At 50.7% G+C, this 21,591-nt stretch overlaps 1 protein-coding gene across 3 annotated transcripts in view; it reads left to right on the top strand.

The window, feature by feature from the left end:
* Positions 1–21,591, top strand: part of THAP4 (THAP domain containing 4) — a 45,888-nt gene that overhangs the window by 12,088 nt on the left and 12,209 nt on the right. For 2 of the 3 annotated variants that reach the window (XM_003908202.4, XM_021924252.2), the window contains exons 3-5: positions 13,000–13,159; positions 16,339–16,448; positions 17,399–17,502. In XM_003908202.4, coding sequence (XP_003908251.1) covers positions 13,000–13,159; positions 16,339–16,448; positions 17,399–17,502 — 374 coding nt within the window. Of the gene's footprint in view, positions 1–2,433; positions 2,595–12,999; positions 13,160–16,338; positions 16,449–17,398; positions 17,503–21,591 lie in introns of those variants that run through there. The other variant, XM_009183558.4, reaches the window with a different exon arrangement.

The following is a 21,591-nucleotide window of genomic DNA, read 5'->3' as shown; positions in this document are numbered from 1 at the left end:
TGGCATATAATTCTTTTTATACATTTTTTTTATTCAGTGGCTAATGTTTTGTTAAAGATTTTTGATCTGTGTTCATGAGAGATATTTGTCTGTAATTTTTGTTTTTTTTTTTTTGAGATGGAGTCTTGCTATGTCGCCTAAGCTGGAGTGCAGTGGCGCCATCTCAGCTCACTACAAGCTCCATCTCCCAGGTTCAAGTAATTCTCCTGCCTCAGCCTTGTAGCCATTGTAACATCATAGTACAATTTTTTTAAAAAATCAATTTAGTGTAGCCTCAGTGTGCAGTGTTTAGAAAATCTACCATAGTGTACAGTCATCTCCCAGGCCTTCACATTGACTCACCCCTCACTCACCGACTCACCCAGAGCAACTGCCAGCGCTGCACACTGCAACGCTGGTAAGTGCCCTGTGCAGGTGTACCGTTCATTGTCTCTTATACCGTATTTTTACTGTAGGTTTTCTATGTTTAGACGTGTTTTAGGAACACACACACTTGGCACTGTGTTACAACTGCCTACAGTATTCAGTAACACGTTGTGGTGTGTAACCTGGGAGCACAGGCTCTGCCATACAGCCTAGGTGCGCGGTACGCGGTAAGTGCGCTCTGTGACGTTTGTACAATGATGAACTTGCCTCATGACGCATTTGTCAATGCATGCCCCATCAGTAAGTGCTGCGTGACTGAAGGTGAAGTAAGTGGCCTTCATTGGAAGGCATCCCCTTAACCTGGCTGGCAGTCAGCTGTGTTTAATCCTGCAGCGCCTGTAAAATTCCTCGAGTGTCCTTGTTCTGTCTCCCTGTTGTCGTGGAGTTTCTCTGAGCTTGCCTTCCACAGCCTGCACCTGGGCCTTTGCCATTCCCACCCAGGATGCAATGCTGGAGCCTGCAGGGCTGGGAGGGGATGCAGGCTCCAGCTTGTGACTCGATTTAAGCCTGTTAGTGGCCCGTGTCCCTGAGCTGTGACCTTCACATGTGTCCTTCCCTTTCTCCTTCCTGCTTGGGTGAGACGGGAGACGGGCAGGGCTGGAGTGGTGAAATGACCTTCCCCAGCTGAGATGAGTTCCTGGTGAAGTCGGCCTCACTGCAGAGCAGGCCTTTGCCTGGAGAATGCTCTGGGCTTATTTCAGGGTGGTCGCCTCCCCCTTCTCCAGAGACATGAGGTGATTTTTTTTTTCTTGGCTTTTCATGGGGAGAACCTGATGGGGTTCCTGGGGGTAAAACCCATGAAAATGTGGGACCCCAGGAGATTCTCACACCTGCCGTATTCAGCCTCCAGCATTTTGTCCAAATCAGGTTCCCACCAGTTCCGTCTCCTGTAGACGGTAGTTTCTGCTCCACGTGAGCTGATCTCACTGCTTTTCTCTGTGGCAGGAGAGACGTTTGTAACCTCACTTCCTTTTGGATCCGGGAAAAGTTGTTGATTTTCATTTCTTTCAGTGTTTGTTTTTTTTTTTTTTGCTGTTGTAAGGCTATGGCATATGACTCCTAAGCTCTTTACATGCGAGAGTTGAAACTGGAAGCTTACTCCCCAACCATTATTTTTCAGTTATTACTAGTGTGTGGGAAAGCTACCCATTTTAGTAATCGGCCATCTTATCAAATTCACTTCCAAATTCTAATAGTTCTTCAATTGAGACTCAGATTAACGAGGTAATCAAACATAACATCTGCAAATTATTTGTACCCACTTTGTGTCCTTTTTTTATTTTATAGAAATACTTGCTGTATTTTCTCTCCATTATGATTTCTGTTTTTCCCCTGTGCGTGCAACTCCTTCCATTTCATGGTTGATAAGTTGAGGGCCTTGATGTCACTTTAAAACAACAGTTCCCTACTGGTGTGCCTTTCCAGTGGACCCAAACATACCACGGTGTTCCCAGACAGCTCCTCCCCACCTGGGACAGCTGGTGCCGGCCGTGGAGCCTCAGCTTCCATGCACCCTATTGTACTAAGCAGTAAGTGTCTCTTTCTCTGTGTGCCTTGGCAGGAAACACCATGTCACTAACACAAAGAGATGTGAGGGTGGGAGCTCCAGGAAGGAGCCGTCCCCAGGTCCCAGTGGGCGCATTTGCTCACTTCCTGTCCTGGGTTCCCGGGCCACTTGCCAGGAGACAGAACAGTCCCTGATCCTCCACATCCAGGTGAAGATGAGTCGCCAGCCAGCCTCTGGGAGACAGAAAAGGACATGCCAGGGGTGGCCAGAGGGACTGCTCTGGAGAGAGAAAGCATTTAGGATGTGCCTGGCTCTGTGGCATTGCCTTCCTCAGCTGTAGCCGGTGGAGGAGACTGAGGGTAGAAGCCACACTCCTCACTCTGCCCAGACCTCTGGCCAGTCCCTCTTTCATAAAATTCACCTGACCTCCAAAGCTCCTTCCAGCTCTGAAATTCTGTGATTTGGGCTGTCATTGTCTTACTTTCTTCTGAGACAAGCTCTTTCATAGTGGAACTACAGTTCCCAGAATGCACCCTTTAAAGTTAGCATTCACTTCCTGCAGAGCCATTAAGAGCCAGGTGCAAACATTTCCCGTCAATTGGCAGAAAACAACCTTGAGGAACCTTGACGAGTGTCCGGAGTTTAGAAAACTTAGGGATGGGTAAGCCTGCTTTCAGTGTCTTGGGCCAAAAAATGAAAATTTAAATTTCTTGCAGGAAATTTAAATTTTTGTTTTTGCATTTTGGTTGAAATTTTAATAAAAGAAAAATGAAATCAGAAAAGAAATGCCTAGAAAAGCCTGTCTGGTTTATTTAAAGAGTTGGAAAGTGACAAATAGACTAGGTCCTTTATAATATTTTTTGTTTCACGTTTAAATTTTATTTTTTTCTAATGAAGTATAATTTACAGAGAGTAAAAAACACAGATATTGAGGTCACAGTTTGATGGATCTTAACATATATCTAGACTCATGTAAGCTGATGTTTGGATTCTAAAATTCTCTTACTGGTCGTTCTCACCCCCCCCATGCTTCAGTGACAACAAGGAGGGACAGTGGCTAGGGAGCTGCCACGTTCCGCGCAGCTCAAAGTGGTGGAGGGTGCAGGGGGAACGGCCGCCAGGAGGAGGTGCCGCCACTGCTTGTTTACTGCCCGACCTGTTGTCCCTGTCCAAATTAAACTCCTTTAAGATTCAGAGCAGGCCGGGCGCGGTGGCTCAAGCCTGTAATCCCAGCACTTTGGGAGGCCGAGACGGGCGGATCACGAGGTCAGGAGATTGAGACCATCCTGGCTAACACGGTGAAACCCCGTCTCTACTAAAAAATACAAAAAACTAGCCGGGCGAAGTGGTGGCGCCTGTGGTCCCAGCTACTCGGGAGGCTGAGGCAGGAGAATGGCGTGAACCCGGGAGGCGGAGCTTGCAGTGAGCTGAGATCCGGCCACTGCACTCCAGCCTGGGCGACAGAGCCAGACTCAGTCTCAAAAAAAAAAAAAAAAAAAAAAAAAAAAAAGATTCAGAGCAAATAACAACCCAGGAGGGCGACAGGATGGGAAGTATTTCTCACAGCTGTTAGATGCTCCCTCCTGAGGCCAGTCTTCAGCCTCAGCCTCTATCTAGCTCTTAGCCACATGCTCCTTCCTTTCCAGTCACATGTTATTTTTTCTACTCAAAAGCGTTTATTCTGAATTTCAGAACCATCTTAGAATTCTCTGGTCTTTTTAAAAAGAAATTGCCACATAAGTGCTGCGTGCTCTCCTGTTCCCAAGTGTGGTGTGGGCCCTGCGCACCCGAAGCAGCAGCCGCCTGCAGGGTAGCTCCTCTCCAGGGCCCGCGGGACTTGCTTCCCTGACGTGGCATGCGTGTAGCAAAATCTACTCAAAAGCTCACTTATAGCCAGAATGTTTGAGGCAGCCTCTCCCAACGTGCTCTTACCGGGACACCCTCCCACCCCCTACTCCGGCGCCAGTGTTCACCCGCTCTGTGGTGGGCCTCTCCGGTCCTGACGCCAGGGTTCGCCCTCAGCTCTCGTGCACCTGCACCTGCCCTTCTCGCTGATGTCACTGGTCCCCTTCCAGGCTGCCAGCAATGCCAGCTGCTGGCCATCTCCACCCCACCCACCCCCCTAGTCTCACTGTCACGTCAGTCTCCCTTGGGGTAGTCTTCGAGGCAGGGTTGAGGCACAAAGCCCGGGCCACGTCCTCCTTCTAGATAAAAGGCGCTGGCCCATCCAGGCCCACCTGAGGGAACAGACGGTCCAGTTCCACTTGACCAGACTTCAGATAAGCCCAGTTCTTCCGGGGAGCCAGCTGTGCTCACCTGTGCTTGCCAGCCCCTGACCGAGTTCTCCCCGGCGTCTCATGGCAGGGGCTCTGGGCCGCTCCCCCTGCAGGACTGGGGCAGAGTGTGTCCCCGTGGGCGCCCTCCCTGCTGCCGGGCCAGCTGGGCTGGGCCTGTGTCTAGAACCAGCTCCCCAGCATCCTGAGGAACGCGAAACCTGCTCAGAAACACGGCTGAGGGCAGCAAAGAGCTCTCCTGATATGTCGGGAGCTGCGGGCTTGGGGCACGGGATGTGCTGGGTGGCTGCCAGTGGCCTCCTCACTCCCGCCTGGGAGAAGAGAGGAGAGGTGGGAGGCGGGAGGCGCCGGGCAGGGCACTGTGTGTGACTCCAAGCCCTCTCTGGCCGGCCCTCTGCACCCGCCCCAAGGTATGCAGCTCACACCACAGTGGTGTTTGTTTTAATTTGAACAGATGTCTAGAAATTGGTATATTTTAGTCCCAAATCAGCTTCTGGCTTTTCTCGAAATATTAGATCTGCAGTAGAGGCCGCAGCTTGAGTGACGGCAGACCCTGGGGCCAGGAGCCAAGGCCCTGAGCTGTGAGGCTGACCCCACTCCCTGCCACATCCCCTGCTCTGAGGCTGCCCAGAACCCTGTGCTGCGGTAGCAACGTAGTGAGCACTCTAGGGATGAAATGCTTTTAGGTTTCTGGTTTTTGAAATATTAGTTTGTTTGGGGAGGTTTTTCTTTATAACATTTTAATTGAGGTATAATTCGCATAAGTGGAACATAAGCTCCTAGGTGTTCCTGCAGCGAGTTTTGGCAGGTGCGGGCGCCTCTGCAGCCACACCCATGCCCAGTGGTCCAGGTTCTCCTTTGCACTCCCCGCCAAGCCCTGCCCTGTCATTGTTCAGATTTCCCACCCTCCATCCATTTTGTCTGGCCTCGAATTTCATCCAGTTGTAATCATAGAATATACACATTTTTGTCTGACTTCTTTCTTTCTTTTTTTTTTTTTTGAGACAGAGTCTTGCTCTGTCGCCCAGGCTGGAGTTCAGTGGCGCCATCTCGGCTCACTGCAAGCTCCACCTCCTGAGTTCACGCCATTCTCCTGCCTCAGCCTCCTGAGTAGCTGGGATTACAGGAACCCGCCACCGTGCCTGGCTAATACTTTGTATTTTTAGTAGAGACGGGGTTTCACCGTGTTAGCCATGATGGTCTCTATCTCCTGACCTCGTGATCCACCCGCCTCGGCCTCCCAAAGTGCTGGGATTACAGGCGTGAGCCACCATGGCCGGCTGTCTTCTTTCTTTTAGCAGTGTTTTCAAGGGACACCAGATTCACTTTCATTTCTAGTCTCACTGCGTTGTGATCAGACAGCAGACTTCTTTCTGCTTTCTGGAACTTATAGGCTTTCTTTGACCAGAAGGCCAGTTTGCATGACTGTTCCAGAGGAACTTAAAGAAGGCACTCCCTAGTTTTGTTTTGTTTTTTGAGACGGAGTTTCGCTCTTGTCACCCAGGCTAGAGTGCAATGGTGCAATCTCGGCTCACCGTAACCTCCGCCTCCCAGGTTCAAGCAATTCTCCTGCCTCAGCCTCCCAAGTAGCCGGGATTACAGGCATGCGCCACCACGTCTGGCTAATTTTTTTTGTATTTTTAGTAGAGACGGGGTTCCACCATGTTGGTTAGGCTGGTCTCGAACTCCTGACCTCAGGTGATCTGCCCACCTCAGCCTCCCAAAGTGCTGGGATTACAGGTGTGAGCCACCGCGCCTGGCGGTATTCCCTTTTTTAAGCTACCGAGTTCAATACGTATCAGTCAGAACTACCTTATTAATTACATTATTTGGGAATTTTATTTTATTTGTATTCATTCATACTTAGAGGTGAACTGTGATTTCATTTAGTTTCTTTCTCTCGACATCTTTGTGTGTCATCAGTAATTTCTGCTTTATAAATGTTGCTATGCTTGGTACATGAGTATCCCTTGCGGTTATGTCTTCATTGTGCATTCTGCCCTTCATTCGGAAGAGCCGTTCATTGTCTAGTTCCATGCATTGTATGTGATGGTGAGATCGGGAAGCCTGCTTCCTTATTGCTTATTGCCCAGCTTTCTGGAATGTCTCTGAATTGCTTTATTTTAGGTGCATCTCTCATCTACAGCAAAAGAGGGTCTGTCTTTGTGTCCAATCTGAAACCCTTTTTTTTTTTTTTTTTTTCCAAGGCAGGGTGTCATTCCAGTTGCCCAGACTGGAATGCGGTGGCAGGGTCTTGGCTCACTGCAGCCTAAACCTCCTGGGTGCAAGTGATTCTTCCCACTTAATAACCCTCCCAAGTAGCTGGGATTACAGACACGCACCACCATGCCTGGCTAATTTTTTTGTATTTCTAGTAGAGATGGGGTTTCAGTATGTTGCCCAGGCTGGTCTCAAACTTCTGGACTCAAGCAATCCACCCACCTCGGTCTCTCAAAGAGCTGAGATTATAGGTGTGAGCCATCATGCCCGGCCCTGAAAAGCTTTTTAATATGTGAGTTCAAGCATTTTCAGTCTTGGTTCTGTCATCTTATCTTATATTATGCTTGTTGTGTTTTAGTTTTTTTTGTTTTATTTTGTTTTGTCTCTGAGACAGGGTCTCGCTCTGTTACCCAAGTAGCGTAGTGGAGTGGAGTGATGTGATCTTGGCTCATTGCAACCTCTGCCTCCCAGGCCCAAGCAATCCTCCCACCTCAGCCTCCTGAGTAGCTGGGACCACAGGCACGTGCCACCACGCCCAGCCAATTGTTTGTAGTTCTGGTAGAGACAGGGTTTCGCTGTGTTGCCTGGGCTGGTCTCGAACTCCTGAGCTCAGGTGATCCACCCTCCTTGGCCTCCCAAAGTGCTGGGATTACAGATGTGAGCCACTGTGACCGGCCTAGTTTTTAAAATGAAATCTTCCACTACTTCTTCATCCGTAAGCCTCTGTGGTGTCAGCTGTCAGGGACAAGACCAGTGGGGAGTTCTGCCCCTTCAAGGGTCCTGGGAGTTGAGTGTCATGCCTGTATGACCCGACATCTACCACCTATAACCAGTTTTTTAAATTTCTGTAACCGTTTTTTTTTTTTTTTTTTTTGGCTGAGTACATTCAGTGTTTACGGAGGTTTCTTTCCGCATCATTTCCCTGTTGTCTCCTGATGACATCTGTCTGCTGGTAATGTCCTCAGGGAGAAGACATAGAAACAAAGCTCCCTGAGTGTTGAGGGTTGAAAACTCCATTCCAGCACTGTCTAAAAGGTCTAGAGAGTGAGTCTCTTATGTAGTTCAATATTTTCTAACAGCCACACTAAAAAGGTAAAAAGAAACAAGTGAAATCAATTTTAATAATGTATTTTATTTAACCCTATATTATCTAAAAATTACTTCAACAGGCAACCACCGATAATATAAGATTATTGAATTATTTGAAGACTTTTTGGACTGGGTTTTCGGAATCCAGTTTGTAGCTCACACTCACTGCATGTGTCAGTGAGCCCGCTCACGCGCCTGTGGTCCGGAGGGACCATTTGTGGCCAGATATAATGTCCTTGCCAGTCACCTTCCCTCCTCCTGCGCCTTCTACGTGTGGCTCTAGCATCTTCTGCCACAGAACGCGGCTGTGGAGAACCACCAACCCCTGTACTGTCTCTGTAGATGTGAGTGTTCTGCACCTTTCACAGAATGTGTGCTCTTTTGAGCCTGATTTCACATTTCGTGTTGTCAAGGGTCATCTGAATTGCAGCTTATATTAGTACTTCATTTTTATGGCCAAATAACATTTCATGGGATTTACTGCAGTTTGTTTACTCATTGGTTGACGGACATCTGCGTTGTTTCCACTTTGGGGCTGTTGGGAATGGTGCTGCTGTAAACATTCACGGGCAGCGTCTTGTGGAGACGGGTGTGTTATTTCTGCTGGGTACGCATGTCTCCAGGAGTGGCAGTCCTGGGCCACTGCTCCACGCTTAACCTCTCAAGCACATGCCAGATGGCCTTCGCTAGGCTGTGCCAGTCCACGTTCCCATCAGCAGTGTGCCAGGCATTCCCGTCCTTCTAACTTTGTTTCCATTTCTCTTTTATCTTTTTTTAAACTCATCTCTGTCCTCTGTGTTCTGCTGTGTTTCCCAATGTTTGTTTCTCCCTGCGCTGCTTCCAGTCTCCACTTCTTTTGGGTGGTGGCTTGTTTTCTTTTACTTTCTCAGCTTCTGCCAGGTCACGTTTTACCTTCTCCTCTTTCTTTGCCGTTTCTCTCCTGAGTTCCTACATGTTTAGTTAGTAGTCTTTCTTCATGGAGCAGCTTCATTCAACTACTCGGGAGGCTGAGGCGGGAGAATCACTTGAGCCCCAGTGGTCGAGGCCACAGTGAACTGTATTCATGCCACTGCCCTCCAGCCTGGGTGACAGAGCAACACCCTGTCTCTTAGTTTCACCTTTGCCCCAGCAACATTTTGCAGTTCGTATGTTTTATTGCTCTTGTTATCTTGTCACCTTTTGTCCGTCTCTGAACTCAAGCAGTGTCTTACAGTCCATTGCTGGAGAAGCAGAAGGTCTTCAGGGGCAGCACGCTGTTTTCTTTTTCTTTTCTTTTTTTTTTTTTTTGGAGACAGAGTCTCACCCTGTCACCCAGGCTGGAGTGCAGTGGCGCAGTCTCGGCTCAGTGCAGCCTCTGCCTCCCGGGTTCAAGCAATTCTCCTGCCTCAGCGTCCCGAGTAGCTAGGACTACAGGTGCCCACCACCACGTCCGGCTAATTTTTTATATTTTTAGTAGAGACGGAGGTTTCACCATGTTGGCCAGGCTGGTCTCGAACTCCTGACCTCAGATGATCCACCTGTCTCGGCCTCCCAAAGTGCTGGAATTACAGGCATGAGCCACTGCGCCCGGCCAGCAGCACCCTTTCTTTCAGAGTGGCACATTACTTCTTGATGGTGGGCGGGGGCAGCCCTGCGTGGAGGCCAGCCTGGCCCTTTGGCACCTGGGCAGACGCGTGGGGTGCCCTGGGCCTGCTGTTTGCAGGAGCTCCCTGTGGCAGAGCGGAGGCCAGAAGAGCCTCCAGGCCTCCAAGTCCAGGGCTCCCCACTCCTCCTCCCCAGGTCTCTGAGCCAGGCCAGGCTCTGAGGCCTCTCCCCAGGGGCCACCCCTGCCCCAGCTCCCAGAGGCCCTTCCTGTCCTCCAGCGAGGCACTGACCCTCCGCTTCTCACAGCATCTGTATGTGTGTTTTGGTGGCTGTGGGTTGTATCTGTGACCTATTTTCCCTGAAAATCAAGTTCAGGGAAAAGGTTTTTCGTTATTTTTGTTTTTTTTTTTTAATTATTGGGGGGAAAGGTAGTAATGCTGTGGGTCTCCCCCTCGGAGACCCCCAGAAAGGTTTGAGGAAGAAAGAAAGATCCCTTTCTGTCTGTCTCCGGCCCTGGCTCTGTCTCTGGCCCCATCCCCGTGTCTCTCTCTGTCTCTGTCTTTCTGTCTCTGTCCCTGTCCCGTCTCTGGCTGTCCCTGGCTCTGTCCGTCTTTCTCCCCCATTTAAGGAGCTCCTCCTCTCCCGGCCCCTCTGAGGAGCGCTGGGTGGAGGACAGACAGGGCCTCCTGGAGAGGACTCCACGGTGGGTGGTGGGAGGGAAAGACCGTGGGGAGGCAGAGGGTGCCGGTGAGAGGCGTCTGCCAAGTAGATGGGGGACCCGGAGGAGACCCCGGGAGGAAAGCAGGAGTTGGGGGGGCGGGGGGGCTCGCGGGCCGAGGGGCGCGGTCGCTGTGATCTGTGGAGGGGCTGGCGAGGCTCCTGCCTCTGCCCTTGCTGGAGGTCTTGAGTGAGCCCTGTGACGCCTGCTAGGTGAGGTGGCAGCCAGTGAGCGCGCCCCACCGCCCCGCGCCGCCCAGCCTCCGCCCCGACTCCCCCGCCGCTCCCCCAGGAGGGCGCAGTGGCGCGACCCTGGCGCTAGGGGGCGAGCGCGGCCCACCCGGTCCCGCCGGCGCAAGAGAGGGCGGAGCTGCGGCGCCTGAGGCGTGGCTGCGCTTCCGGGCCGGGGCCGGCGGAGGCTGGAGGGGGCCGCCCTGGAGCAGAGGCAGGACTTGGGGCGCGCGCCCCTCACCCTGGCCCGGAGCTGTCCCGCACCGTGGGGAGTGTGAAGGCCACGCCCCGTGCCGCGGCCCTGGCGCCCCTGTTCACTGGGACCCTGGGGGGCGCTGCCAGGTCCCTTGGCCTCCTTGGGGCCCTCGGGACCCAGGCGCGGGTAGCGGCCGTGCTGGGGACTCGGGCGTGAGGGGTGGAGATCGCTGCTCCACAGCGCCCAGGTGCCGCTACCCACAGAGTTCAGCTGCCGTGCAGGCTGCGCTCGCCAGTGGAAGTGGGTCTACTCGGTCCCAGGAGAGTCAGAGCCCCGTGGCCGTGGCTGTGGGGTGCGCTTGGCACAGGCCAGAGAGCCAGCCCAAAATCTCGAGGTTTGCAAAGCCTCTTTCTTTTTCTTCTCTTTTTTTCTTTTTTCTTTTTTTTTTTTTTTGTTGTTGTTGTTGTTGTTGAGGCAAAGTCTCACGTTGTCACCCAGGCTGGAGTGCAGTGGCGCGATCTCTGCTCACTGCAACCTCCGCGTCCCGGGTTCAAGCGATTCCTGTGCCTCAGCCTCCGGAGTAGCTGGGATTACAGGCGCCGCCACCATGCCTGGCTAATTTTTGTGTTTTTAATAGAGACGAGGTTTCACCATGTTGACCACGCTGGTCTCAAATTCCTGACCTCAGGTAATCCACCTGCCTCAGCGTCCCAAAGTGCTGGGATTACAGGGGTGAGCCACCGCCCCCGGCCCAAAGCCTCTTTCTTTCCAGTGCTGAGCTGGATAAAATCTACCAAACTGAAAGGTTCTCCAAGGCTGTAGCTGGTTGTCTGAGAAATTATGGTGTTTGTTTAGCCCATCTTAGGACTTGGGCTATCCCAGGTGACTGAGTTTTGCTGTTAGAAAATCAGCAAGCTTCACACCTCCCAAGGTTCTTCTTACTCTTCCTTTTCTCTGTTGATGGTAACTTGTCTTCTTAGTTGCTCAGGCCAGAAACCTCAGTTACCTTCTTCTCTCACATCCAGACCATCAGCACATCCGGGTGGCTCTGCCTTCAAGATAGATCCAGAATCTAGGTCCTTTCCACTGCCTCCACCACGGCCACCTGGCCCAGGCCACCCTCCTCTGCCACCAGGGTTTTTGCCATTGCCCTCCCTGGCTTCCTGTGGTTGTGATCAGAGTCCTCGTCCCTCCCACTCAGCCCTCTCAAGGGCTTCTGTTTGCTCAGAATCAAGGTGACGGCCCTCCTGAGGGGCAAGGATCTCCTTCCCCCAGCCACACTGGCCTCCTGTTCCTCCCCAACAAGGCCAGGCCTGTGCACCCAGTCCTGATCCTGTCCCTGCCAGTCCGTCTTCTGCTTGCGCCGGCCTGGAGGAGACGCCGGGAGTCAGTCCTACGTGTGGGCCAGTCTCTGTGCTTGGGCATCTTTGGGTTCCGTAGATGAGGCTCGTGCGGCCACAGAGCTGCTTCTCTCCCTGCTGCTGCTCCTGGCTTCAGTGTCCATTCTGTCAATTGAAGCACTGAGACTTGAGGGATAATCAGGCCTGGGAAGAAGGTCTTTGGGACTGCCTCTGGGGATCAGTCCTCCTCTTCCAGCGCCCTTGGTGGGTAACACGCGGTGGGGCTTTCCTGTGGTCCCTGCACAGGTCTGCCTTAGAAAATGAGTAAGAGTAGGCCGGGCGCGGTGGCTCAAGCCTGTAATCCCAGCACTTTGGGAGGCCGAGACGGGTGGATCACGAGGTCAGGAGATCGAGACCATCCTGGCTAACACGGTGAAACCCCGTCTCTACTAAGAAATACAAAAAACTAGCCGGGCGAGGTGGCGGGCGCCTGTAGTCCCAGCTACTCGGGAGGCTGAGGCCGGAGAATGGCGTGAACCCGGGGGGCGGAGCTTGCAGTGAGCTGAGATCCGGCCACTGCACTCCAGCCTGGGCGACAGAGCGAGACTCCGTCTCAAAAAAAAAAAAAAAAAAAAGAAAATGAGTAAGAGCAGGGCCCAGGCATCCAGCCAGGACGAGGGTCACTGAGTGAATCCTGAAAAGCCGCTCGGGAGCACCCAGTCCTTGCTGAGTGGGGCAGGAAGCAGGGGTCCCTTTGGGGGTCACCCAGAAGAACAGCCAACCCAGCACCCCCTCCCTGCTGAGTTCCTCTCAGCACCCTCACTTTTGAGTTCCAGGCCCGTGGCGTCATCCCTCACACTTAGTGGGATGAGAGACTGAGCCCTTCCAGGGACCTTCTAAAGGGGTCTCCTGGCCACTACACAGGCTGCTGAAAGCCCCGGCCCCTCCTCAGGGAAGTGAGATCTTACTTTCCGTTCAAGCCCCGCCTACCCCTGGGCTCCTCACGCTCCTGCTCTGAGACCCTGCATCCCTTTTTCATTTTCTCCCTCGTGCTCTTTGTCTCCTTCACACACGCCTCACGCCAGGGCACCGTGCCTCCCGTGTGAGCTGTTTTCAGCCTTGCTGTGGGGCACGAGGCCTCTGGCTTTGCTTGCACCCTGCCTGGCCCCTCTTGGTTCTCTTTTTTCTGCAGGAACTGTAGAGGCTTTTGAAGCTGGATCTCACAGTATGACATTTGCCAGTTGTTTGGCCATTTTCTCCCCCTCTTGACAGGTCCTCCAGGATTAGCTGCGGCCACCAGAAGCAAGTGCCGATATGGAGCGTGCATTCTGCTTAAAGCTCAGCAAGGCATTGTTGGAGGGAGGCCACTGATAAGTCTCATTCTTTTGTCCTCAGAGCCCCCCAAGATGAACCCAGTGGTGGAGCCACTGTCCTGGATGCTGGGCACCTGGCTGTCGGACCCACCTGGAGCTGGAACCTACCCCACACTGCAGCCTTTCCAGTACCTGGAAGAGGTGCACATCTCCCATGTGGGCCAGCCCATGCTGAACTTCTCGTAAGTGGTCTCCCTCCACCCCACCCTGCTTGACTCGTGGGCCACCTAGGTCTCTGAAAATAATTCCAGACTGATCAAAGACAGACAAAGGCCAAGCGGGAAGGTGTAAAAGGAACTTGTCCATCTATTTCAGAAAGGCATCCTCTTGCCTGAATGTGCATCTGAGGCACAGAGTTGGTAAAAATGGTACTTTCTGGTTTTGTTATATTTTTGGTGATATTAAGCTGACCACCAAATTACAGGCTTATTAATCCAAACATAAAAACAAATGCATATACTTAATTTGTGTATCAAAATTAATCACCGTGGCCAGTGCGGTAGCTCATACCTGTAATCCCAGCAGTTTGGAGGCCGAGTCACGAGGATTGCTTGAGCTCAGCACCATTCTGCCCAAGACCAGCCAGGGCAACATAGTGATACCTTGTCTCTACTATAAGTATTTATTTATTTAGCCAGGTGTGGTGACACATGCCTGTAGTCCCAGCTACTCGAGAAACTGAGGTGGGAGGATTGCTTGAACCCAGGGAGGGCCAAGGCTACAGTGAGCCGTGATCATACCACTATACTCCAACCTGGGTGACAGAGTGAAACCCTGTCTCAGAAAAAAGAAAAAATTAGTCACCCAGTATTACTGAAAATAATAGTGCATAGTTGTATTTTATACGCCCTGACCTATTTGGGATCACAAGGAAGCTGTTAGTATGTGGTTCTCATATTCTTACCATACAAGAAAGCAGAAGCCCGTTGAGGTGCTTCAGCTATCCCTTCCCACCACCTCCACCCCACAGGTGGAGAAATTGCCTGCTTTTAGGGAGATAGCAGTGTAGGCCTCTGAAGTAGAGGAGAGCCACCAGGGATGGGGAATGGTTGAAGTATCTTTATTTTCTAATCGTACAAGTAATACACAGTTTTTTTAAAAGTTTCAGCAATAAAGTATAAAAAGCAAACTCTTCCCTCCTCAGTCTCCATTACATAACTGTATGTTAAGAATCTGGGCTGGGCTTGGTGGCTCACGCCTGTAATCCCAGCACTTTGGGAGGCCGAGGCAGGCGGATCACGAGGTCAGGAGATCAAGACCATCCTGGCTAACACAGTGAAACCCCGTCTCTGCTAAAAATAAAAAAAAAAATTAGCCGGGCGTGGTGGTGGGCACCTGTAATCCCAGCTACTCAGGAGGCTGAGTCAGGAGAATGGTGTGAACCCAGGAGGCGGAGCTTGCAGTGAGCCAAGATGGCGCCACTGCACTCCAGCCTCTGGGTGATAGGGAGAGACTCCGTCTCAAAAAAAAAAAAAAATCTTACTAATCCAACTTGGTACTGTTTGTATAATGCCTAGCAGTTTCAGAACTGGGCTGGGCACCTGGCTCTCAGACCCCCAGCTCTGATACCCTCTGTCCCCTTTTAGAAGATCTCATTGTTTTTATAAATATTTCATACCTTTTTACATTATTCTTGATTGCATGGTTGAGGTCAAAGTAATATATCTGCACATAAACCAAAAGGTGAGAATTCTGGATAATACAAAATACCCCAGAACCGAGGCAGTCTTTTTTAAACTCTAGATTATAACCCACTAAAAGGTCAGAAAGTCAATTTTGTGACTAGCATTCGAAGAAAAATGAACCAGAATGGAAAATATATTTCAGTAAATGTGATGGTATATGTGTGTGTGTGTGTGTCCTAGAGTATGGTATAAATGTATTTCTTTGTCAGGGTTATGTTAGTGAGCATGCAGCATTCTGTAAGGTGTAGCACCATCCCTAGCCCAGCAGAAGTTTATCTTGGCCAGGCGCAGTGGCTCATGCCTGTAATCCCAGCACTTTGGGAGGCCGAGGTGGGTGGATCACTTGAGCCCAGGAATCCGAGATCAGCCTGGCCAATGTGGTGAAATTGTGTCTCTGCTAAAAAAAATACAAAAATTAGCTGGGTGTGTGGCCAGGCATGGTGGCTCACGCCTGTAATCCCAGCAGTTTGGGAGACCAAGGCAGGCGGGTCACCTGAGGTCGGGAGTTTGAGACCAGACTGACCAACATGGAGAAACCCGATCTCTACTAAAAATACAAAACTAGCTGGGTATGGTGGCGCATTCCTGTAATCCCAGCTACTCGGGAAGGTTGAGGCAGGAGAATTGCTTGATCCTGGGAGGCGGAGGTTGCGGTGAGCCAAGATCGCACTATTGCACTCTAGCCTGGGCAACAAGAGAGAAATGCCATCTCAAAAAAAAAAAAAAAAAGCTGGGTGTGGTGGTGCATGTCTGTAATCCCAGCTACTTGGGAGGCCGAGGCAGGAGAATCACTTGAACCCAAAAAGGAGAGGTTGCGTGAGCTGAGATCATGCCACTGCACACCAGCCCTGAGTGTCAGGGAAAAAAAAAAAAAATTGTCTCTAAGAATCATAGAGACGGAGTCCCTGTAGAAACTCATAAGGTTGGTGAAATGATAAATGAGGCTTTTTTTTTTTTGTCTTTATTTTTGTAGAAATAGGGTCTGTGTTGCCCAACCCTGTCTCAAATTCCTAGGCTCAAGAAATCTACCTGAGTGGGCCTCTGGAATTGCTGGGATTATAGCCCTGAGTCACCATGCCAGCGAGTTAGTTTCTAAGCCATGGGTTTGTGCCCTCAGTTCAAGATGCACATGCCTGTCTTTTACTGTTGAGTATTTGCACTAATGATGAAGGGTGATAAGAAACCATACCGTATCTCAGCACCTGTTCTCTTTCTTACCGTAGGAATTGATTAGAGTCTTACACAAGAACATAGCTCAAAAGAGAAAGGTTGTGTTAGGGTGAAGTTTACTGCAAGGGAATGCTTAGGGTTGACACTGTGTGAGGCCTGGGCTAATGGGCCTAGGGCAAGGATATGCCCTGAGGTGATTAAGAACAAGTCCTGTCTTCAGGAGCTGAGGGTCAGCAGGTAAGACAGACCCAGCCAAAATGAGCACAGTGGTGGAGGGGGCGGGCAGGTGTGTGGGCGTGGCTGGAGCAGCCCATCTTCAGGAGTGGAGGGTCAGCAGGTAAGACAGACCCAGCCAAAATGAGCAGAGTGGTGGTGGGGGCAGGCAGGTGTGTGGGCGTGGCTGGAACAGCCGCCTGGAGGGCAGCATGGATAGTCCTGGCATCCACGCAGCCCACACCATGTTGGAGGCCAGTGCCTAGGCTTCCCATCCCCAACTTCCCATCCAGGTTCAACTCCTTCCACCCGGACACGCGCAAGCCGATGCACAGAGAGTGTGGCTTCATCCGCCTCAAGCCCGACACCAACAAGGTGGCCTTTGTCAGCGCCCAGAACACAGGTGAGGCCCGGCCTGTGGGGTGGGGGTGCTGGCCATGGGAGGCCACTGCCTGCATTCTAAGCAGGGGTGCGGGGACGCCCATTGGCAGCCCTGCTGAGACATGTGCTGGTGGGGACCATGGGGATGGCCCTGAGTGATAACAGTGGTCGTGGGAGCCTGTGGGGCCGTCTGTGTAGCTGCAGAGGCCTCTGCACACAGGTTGGGTGCGTGCAACTCCCCGACCATGAGAGGGCCCGTTTGCCCAGTGCCATGTTGGCAGAAATGGTCATGAGCTATGTGCATTCATTAGGAATCACTGGAAAACAGGCCGGCCACTGTGGCTCACGCCTGTAATCCCAGCACTCTGGGAGGCCGAGGCGGGCGGATCACGAGGTCAGGAGTTCAAGACCAGCCTGGCCAACATGGTGAAATCCCGTCTCTACTAAAAATACAAAAATTAGCTGGATGTGGTGGTGCACGCCTATAATCCCAGCCACTTGGGAGGCTGAGGCAAGAGAATCACTTGAACCTGGGAGGTAGAGGTTGCAGTGAGCCAAGACTACGCCACTGCACTCCAGCCTGGGCAATAGAGCGAGATTCTGTCTCAAAAAATAAACCAGCCTGCGTGACTCTAGATCAGTGTTTCTTCCTGGACGTCCATCCCCACCTGCCACTGCATGTACTAGGGGTGATTCTGCCAGTCTGATTGATGGGTGGAGGTGGGAGGACTGGGGCCCTGGGCACCTCTGAAGAGGGGGCCTTCCATAGAGCACCTGCCTGTGCTGTGAGGAGAGTTGTGGCTTTCCCTCTGTATCCACAGGGTGAAGCAGGGAGGAGGAGAAGTATCATTGCCTCCATGGCTGCAGAGTTGGGGTCTCCTGTGGAGTCCTGGCTTGCAGGCGAGGAGAGTCAAGGCTGCTTCTCTGCGAGCCGAGCAGCTGCTGGGTGAGCTGACCACCTTTCCCTTGCAGGTGTGGTAGAGGTGGAGGAGGGTGAGGTGAACGGGCAGGAGCTGTGCATCGCATCCCACTCCATCGCCAGGATCTCCTTCGCCAAGGAGCCCCACGTAGAGCAGGTGAGCCCCTCCCGGCCCTGCCCCAGCGCCCTCCTGTCTTGTGTGTGCAGAGGTCTGCGGAGTCATCCTTTTCCTTTTCCGTGAGGTGGTGCGTGTGTTGCCACCGCGTCTCACAGGCCTGTCTTCACTGTCTCATTCTTTTCCCTTCTCAGACCATCCCAGGGCGGACATTCCCTCATTTCATTGCCTTCTCCTCAGCTGGCGGGTGGTTTGGTTTTTTGAGGTTTGTTGTTAGTTACGAACATCCTTTTACATTTGGGTTGTCCACGTCTGCAGCTATATCTGTATCTATAGATAAAATTTTCCCAGTTAAATTTCTGGATCAAAGGACAGGTACATTTTAAATTTGATACACGCTATCAGATTGTATTTCTTCATGATTATCCTCCCACTATCTCTTGCATGAGGGCAGCTTGTTCCCCACTCCTTAACAACGTGGTATATTTTCAGAATTTCGGTCCTTTCAAATCTGAGAAGTAAAAGATGAAATATTACTCATGTTTTGAATCTCACTTAGAAGCGGGAGGGCTCATTCCCCATGCTCACTGGCCGTTTGTGCTTCTTATTCTGTGTACTTGAGGTTCAAAGTCTTTGCCTGTTTTTCTATGCATTGCCCCTTTTTTGAGGCGAAGTTTTGCTCTTGTTGCCCAGGCTGGAGTGCAGTGCCGGGATCTCCACTCACCACAACCTCTGCCTCCCAGGTTCAAGCGATTCTCCTGCCTCAGCCTCCCAAATAGCTGGGATTACAGGTGTGCGCCACCATACCCAGCTAATTTTGTATTATTGGTAGAGACAGGATTTCTCCATGTTGGTCAGGCTGGTCTTGAACTCCCGATCTCAGGTGATCCGCCCACTTTGGTCTCCCAAAGTGCTGGGATTACAGGCATGAGCAACTGCGCCTGGCCAGATTGTCCTTTTTTTCCTCAAGGATTTGTGGGAGCTTTCTATATGCCATGGGTTAATCTGTCGTCTGCTTTATTTGCAACACATATTTCCCTAGAGTCTGTGACCTGGTCCATAATGGGTTGTACCCCACAGATGCTCAGCTTTCCTGTCGTTGCCTCTGGGCTGTTTCCTTTACAGTGTTTGGATTTGGGTTCTTGCTAAGGAAGTTGTTGTCCACTCCAAGATGATAAAAACATTCTCTCATTTTCTTTTTTTTTTTTTTTTTTTTTTTTTGAGACAGAGTCTCGCTCTGTCACCCAGGCTGGAGTGCAGTGGTGCGATCTCAGCTCACTGCAAGCTCCGCCTCCCGGGTTCACACCATTCTCCTGCCTCAACCTCCCGAGTAGCTGGGACTACAGGCGCCCACCACCATGACCAGCTAATTTTTTTGTATTTTTAGTAGAGACAGGGTTTCACCATGTTAGCCAGGATGGTCTCGATCTCCTGACCTCGTGATCCGCCTGCCTCGACCTCCCACAGTGCTGGGATTACAGGCATGAGTCACTGTGCCCAGCCTGTTCTTTCATTTCTTGTATTCTTACAGCTTTCCTTTTTACATTAACACCTAGACCTTTAATCTGTCTCACATTTGTTTTTTGAGTGATGCAGCGTATAATTCTAAGTTTTCCAGATGAGTGGCCCAGTGGTCCCAACACCACTCATTGAATTCCATCCTGACCCCACAGATTTGGAATGTCATACATATATTAAGCCACATCCACATAAATATAGGGGTCTGTTTGTTTGTTTTTTTCTTTTTTCTTTTTTTGAGAAGGAGTCTTGCTCTGTTGCCCAGGCTGGAGTGCAATGATGCGACCTCAGCTCACTGAAGCCTCCACCTCTCGGGTTCAAGTGATTCTCCTGCTTCAGCCTCCCGAGTAGCTGGGATTACTGGCACGCGCCACCACACCTGGCTAATTTTTGTATTTTTAGTAGAGATGGGGTTTTGCCATGTTGGCCAGGCTGATCCCAAACTCCTGACCTCAAGTGATCCGCCTACCTCAGCCTCCCAAAGTGCTGGAATTTACAGGCGTGAGCCACTGTGCCCAGCCTTGTTTCTGTTTCTTCCTTTGCTTGTCCACTTCATTACCACTAACACATTTTTAGCTCTCACAGCTGTATATTACATGTTAATGTCTAAGGGAATGTTTCCCACATTTTTCCTCCAAATTTTCTTAGTCATTCTTAAGCACTTCCTTAACTAGATGAACTTTTGAATAAACATCTCAAGGTTTATAAAATGTACATCAAGACTGCATTGAATACATGAGTGAATTTGGGAAAAATTAACATATTTTCATGGATAGCAATATACAGCAGCATGTCAATGTATTATGGTGACTGTAGGTCATGTTTTGTGTATTATAATATATATAAAAGCTTTATTTCTTCATAGTTTTAATCATATAGGTCTTGTACATTTCATGTTAGGGTAAACTCAAGTGCTTTATCATTTTTGTTGCGTGTAAATACATTTTTTTCCGTTTAATCTTCAAATTGATTATTGGTCATTGTGTGGACACTTCTGATTTCTCTGTGTCAAACTGGGCCACTTGTGTAACTTTGGGACAGCCAGGATCTTAGGCACAGCACGGATAGAACAGCAGGCATGAATGTTGCTGGTCCCTGACTCTAGTGGAAATAGATCTGTGTGTCACCACCTGTAAGATGCTCACTGTAAATTACTTACTGGTAGATAAGAAGGTAGCCTTTTTATTTTTGAGACGGAGTCTCACTCTGTTGCCCAGGCTGGAGTGCAGTGGCACAATCTCGGCTCACTGCAACCTCTGCCTCCTGAGTTCAAGCGATTCTCATGCTTCAGCCTTCCGAGTAGCTGGGGTTACAGGCGTGCACCACCATGCCCAGCTGATTTTTGTATTTTTAGTAGAGACAGGGTTTCACCTTGTTGGCCAGGCTGGTCTCAAATTCCTGACCTCAAGCAATCCACCGGCCTCAGCTTCCTAAAGTGCTAGGATTGGGCATGAGCCACGGCACCCAGCTGGATAGCCTTTTTTTTAAGTTGTAAAATTTTTCTACTTTTTTTGTTTTCCAGTGCAGGTGCATATCTTGGTTAAGACAGTCTTTTTCGAGGCTGGGCGCGGTGGCTCATGCCTGTAGTCCCAGCACTTTGGGAGGCCGAGGCGGGCAGATCACAAGGTCAGGAGATCGAGACCATCCTGGCTAACACAGTGAAACCCTGTCTCTACTAAAAATACAAAAAATTAGCTGGGCGTGGTGGTGGGCGCCTGTAGTCCTAGCTACTCGGGAGTCTGAGCAGGAGAATAGCGTGAACCCAGGAGGCGGAGCTTGCGGTGAGCTGAGATCGCGCCACTGCACTCCAGCCTGGGTGACAAAGCAAGACTCCATCTCAAAAAAAAAAAAAAAAAAAGACAGTCTTTTTCAAGTTAAGAAGATTCAGTTTCTAGTAAGTTAAGAATTGTATTCAGGGGCCGGGCGTGGTGACTCACGCTTGTAATCCCAGCACTTTGGGAGGCCAAGGCAGGCGGATCATGAGGTCAGGAGATCAAGACCATCCTGACTAACACAGTGAAACCCCGTCTCTACGAAAAATACAAAAAATTAGCCGGTGTGGTGTGTAGTCCCAGCTACTCAGGAGGCTGAGATAGGAGAATGGCGTGAACCCAGGAGGCGGAGCTTGCAGTGAGCTGAGATAGCGCCACTGCACTCCAGCCTGGGCGACAGAGCAAGACTCCGTCTCAAAAAAAAAAAAAAATTGTATTCAGGAATGAATTTTGAATTTCATCAAATGCTTTTATAACCTTTTGGGAATTAGTCTGTTTTCCCTACTTGCCTTCCTCTTGAAGCTGTTAATGCAGTAAATCAGGTGTCTCCAACCCCCAGACTGGCTGTGGCCTCTTAAGAACCACCCTCACTGCAGGAGATGAGTGGCCAGCAGGTGAGTTAGCATGACCACCTGAGTTCCACCTCCTGTCCATCAGGTGGCAGCATTAGATTCTCATAGGAGCGCAAACCCTGCTGTGAATTGCACATGTGAGGGATCTAGGTTTCCCTCCTAATGAGAATCTAATGCCTGATGATCTGAGATGGAACAGTTTCATCCCGAAACCACCCCTATCCCCCAGCTGTGGAAAATTGTCTTCCACGAAACCAGTTCCTGGGGCC

The sequence above is a fragment of the Papio anubis genome, chromosome 10 (genome assembly GCF_008728515.1).
Source record: "Papio anubis isolate 15944 chromosome 10, Panubis1.0, whole genome shotgun sequence".
Lineage (NCBI taxonomy): Eukaryota > Metazoa > Chordata > Mammalia > Primates > Cercopithecidae > Papio > Papio anubis.
Note: the sequence above shows the minus strand (reverse complement) of the source record. Positions and strands in the feature narration are given on the sequence as shown.